Raw genomic sequence first — 2,747 nt, 5'->3', positions numbered from 1 at the left:
GTTTTGTGGACTCCCGAAGAAAGGAATTTTTGAGCTTGACCCAGAGGAATAAAAGTGTGGCAGAATATGAGGCAGAGTTCCTGCAACTGAGTCACTATGCACGTGGGATAGTGGCGACTGAGTATGAATGTTGTGTATGATTTGAGGACGACCTCCGGGATGAGTTGCGAGTCGTGATAGCTCTGTAGAGGGAGCGAGATTTTGCTACCCTAATTGAAAAGGCAAAAATCACCGAGGATGTGATGCGCTCTGAGCGCCAGAACCGGGAGAAAGATAGGGGCAGGTATAGGAAGGATTCGGAGCCCTCAAGTTCTTCTAGAAGGCCTAAAAAGAAGCCCAGGTTTGATGGGCCAGTCCGAGCTGGGGTTACTATTGCTAGACTACAGCCTTGTACTGACTGTAGGAGACATCATCTGGGTAAGTGTTGGAAGAAGATTGGGGCATGTTTCAGATGTGGATCTAAGGAGCATCAAGTTAAGGATTGTCCCCAAAGGCCTACTCAAATGCAAGATGTAGGTCAGGGTTTTGTTCAGCCAGTGAGAGGTGGTCAGCAGCCACCGAGAGGCCGTGGACAGGTTAGAGGTGGAAATGGTGTAGGACGATGTTGTGGAACATTAGACAGAGGTGTTTGTAACAATGAGGCGAGGCAGCTAGTACTGGTTTATGCTACTCGTTACCGAGAGGATGGTGATGCTCTATATGTTATAACTGGTACGTTCCGAATTCATAATGTATCTTACATTGCTTTAATTGATATAGGGTCTACGCATTCACACATTGCATGTACTGTGTCTAGCACCTTAGGTATCATGTGTAAGAGTACTGTTAATGAGATGACTGTGTTAAGTCCACTGGGACAATCAGTAAGAGTAGACAAGTTGTTCAGAGATGTGCCCCTAGAGGTTCAAGGAGTTATATTTCTAGCAGATTTGATGGAACTACCGTTTGGTGAATTCGACCTAATCTTGGGGATGGATTGGTTGGTTAAACATCGTGTAAGTTTGGATTGTGCTGCTAAGCATATGATATTAAAGACTATTGAGGATGAGGAGATGGCTGTGATTGGGGAGCAAAGAGATTTTCTATCTAATATGATTTCTGCATTAAGGGCCGAAAAATTGGTTCGCAAGGGTTGTGAAGCGTTTCTAGCTTATATTGGTGCATCTGATTCTGAGGGTCCTTCTATTGGGGATGTCAGAACTGTTAAGGATTTTTTCGATGTTTTTCCTAATGAGCTCTCTAGGTTGCCTCCGAGCCGCGAAGTTCAATTTGGAATTGAGCTTCTGCTAGGAACGGCTCCAGTGTCTATCACCCCTTATAGGATGGCACTGAAGGAACTGGTGGAGTTAAAAGCTCAAATCCAAGAACTGTTGGATCGAGGATTCCTTCGACCTAGTGTGTCTCTGTGGGGAGCACCAGTGTTGTTCATAAAGAAAAAGGATGGGACCATGCTCATGTGCATCGACTATCGACAATTGAATAAACTGACTATCAAGAATAAGTATTCCTTGCCGAGGATAGATGATTTATTTGATCAATTGCAAGGAGCATCAGTTTTCTCCAAAATAGATCTTCATTTTGGGTATAAGACTGCGTTGAAGACTCGTTATGGTCATTACGAGTTGCTAGTGATGCCATTTGGGCTGATGAATGCACCAGCTGCCTTCATGGACCTAATGAACTGAGTATTCCAGCCCTATTTGGATCGATTTTTGGTGGTACTTATAGAAGATATCTTGATGTATTCAAGAACCGAGGATGAACATGATGCTCTTCTTCCAATTGTTCTGCAAATTTTTAGGAAGAACCAGCTGTACGCTAAGTTCAGTAAGTGTGAGTTCTAGTTGCGAGAAGTGACATTTCTGGGTCAGGTGGTGTAATATCCCTAAAATTACTACTGTAATACCCTGAAACTTACTACAGTTAGAAAGTAGGTATCCTTGATAGTAAAATAATGAAATAAAATGACAAAATGGGAAATTTTGAGTTATGGCAACATTGGGAATTATATTATGACATATTAATTCAAGAAAGGTGAAGAATTGAGGGGTTAACTGTAAATACGAAAAATTTGAAGGACCAATAGTGTAAATATTTTAAGGGTGGAATAATCTAGAAAGTAAGGAAAATGGATGAATTAGGACCAAATTGAAAAGGTGAAGAATTTTGAGGGACTAAATCAAAATTTTACCAAATTAAGTGATGACTCAAGGATGAAATTTTTAAAGATTATGAAGGGCAAAATGGTCAATTAGAAGAGAGAGAAATCTAGAAGGCAATGATGATGTTGGTGATATTTTAGATTAATTAATTAAATAAATATTAGTTTATTAATATTTTAATTTGATTTTTTTAAATGATATTTTATTCTTATTCTATTTAGTATATGTATGGAAGGAAAGATGAAGAATCTTCATCTTCTTCCATGCAACCAATGAGAGAAGAGAGGAAAAGAAAAAAAGTTTTGCTTTCTTTACAAATCGGTCCTTCCACCAAAAATTTACCATTTTCACTTAGAAATCAAAAGAATTTCCATAGCTTCCAAGAGAGAAAAATAACAAGGAGACAATGGGGAGCTAGAATATCAAGTTAGATTCAAGAAATAGAAGCTGGAGGAGAGAGAAAATCAAATAAAAGATTGAAATCAATAGCACAAGGTAAGAACATCAAGATTTCAATATATTTTTAAGTTTGATATTATTGAAAAAGCATGAAAATAATGTTATAGTAGAGTTTTCTTATATAAA

At 38.8% G+C, this 2,747-nt stretch overlaps 1 protein-coding gene across 1 annotated transcript; it reads left to right on the top strand.

Moving 5' to 3' along the window:
• The first annotated feature begins 242 nt into the window (after positions 1–242).
• On the top strand, positions 243–1,685 carry LOC128043026 (uncharacterized). Its single transcript, XM_052634820.1, has one exon. It carries the CDS (start codon positions 243–245, stop codon positions 1,683–1,685), a length of 1,443 nt encoding a protein of 480 aa, XP_052490780.1.
• Positions 1,686–2,747: the final 1,062 nt, after the last annotated feature.

The sequence above is a fragment of the Gossypium raimondii genome, chromosome 8 (genome assembly GCF_025698545.1).
Source record: "Gossypium raimondii isolate GPD5lz chromosome 8, ASM2569854v1, whole genome shotgun sequence".
Lineage (NCBI taxonomy): Eukaryota > Viridiplantae > Streptophyta > Magnoliopsida > Malvales > Malvaceae > Gossypium > Gossypium raimondii.
Note: the sequence above shows the minus strand (reverse complement) of the source record. Positions and strands in the feature narration are given on the sequence as shown.

Excerpts from the sequence above, each read along its gene's own strand:
- LOC128043026 (XM_052634820.1), top strand. The coding sequence starts at position 243 with ATGCGCTCTGAGCGCCAGAACCGGGAGAAAGATAGGGGCAGGTATAGG.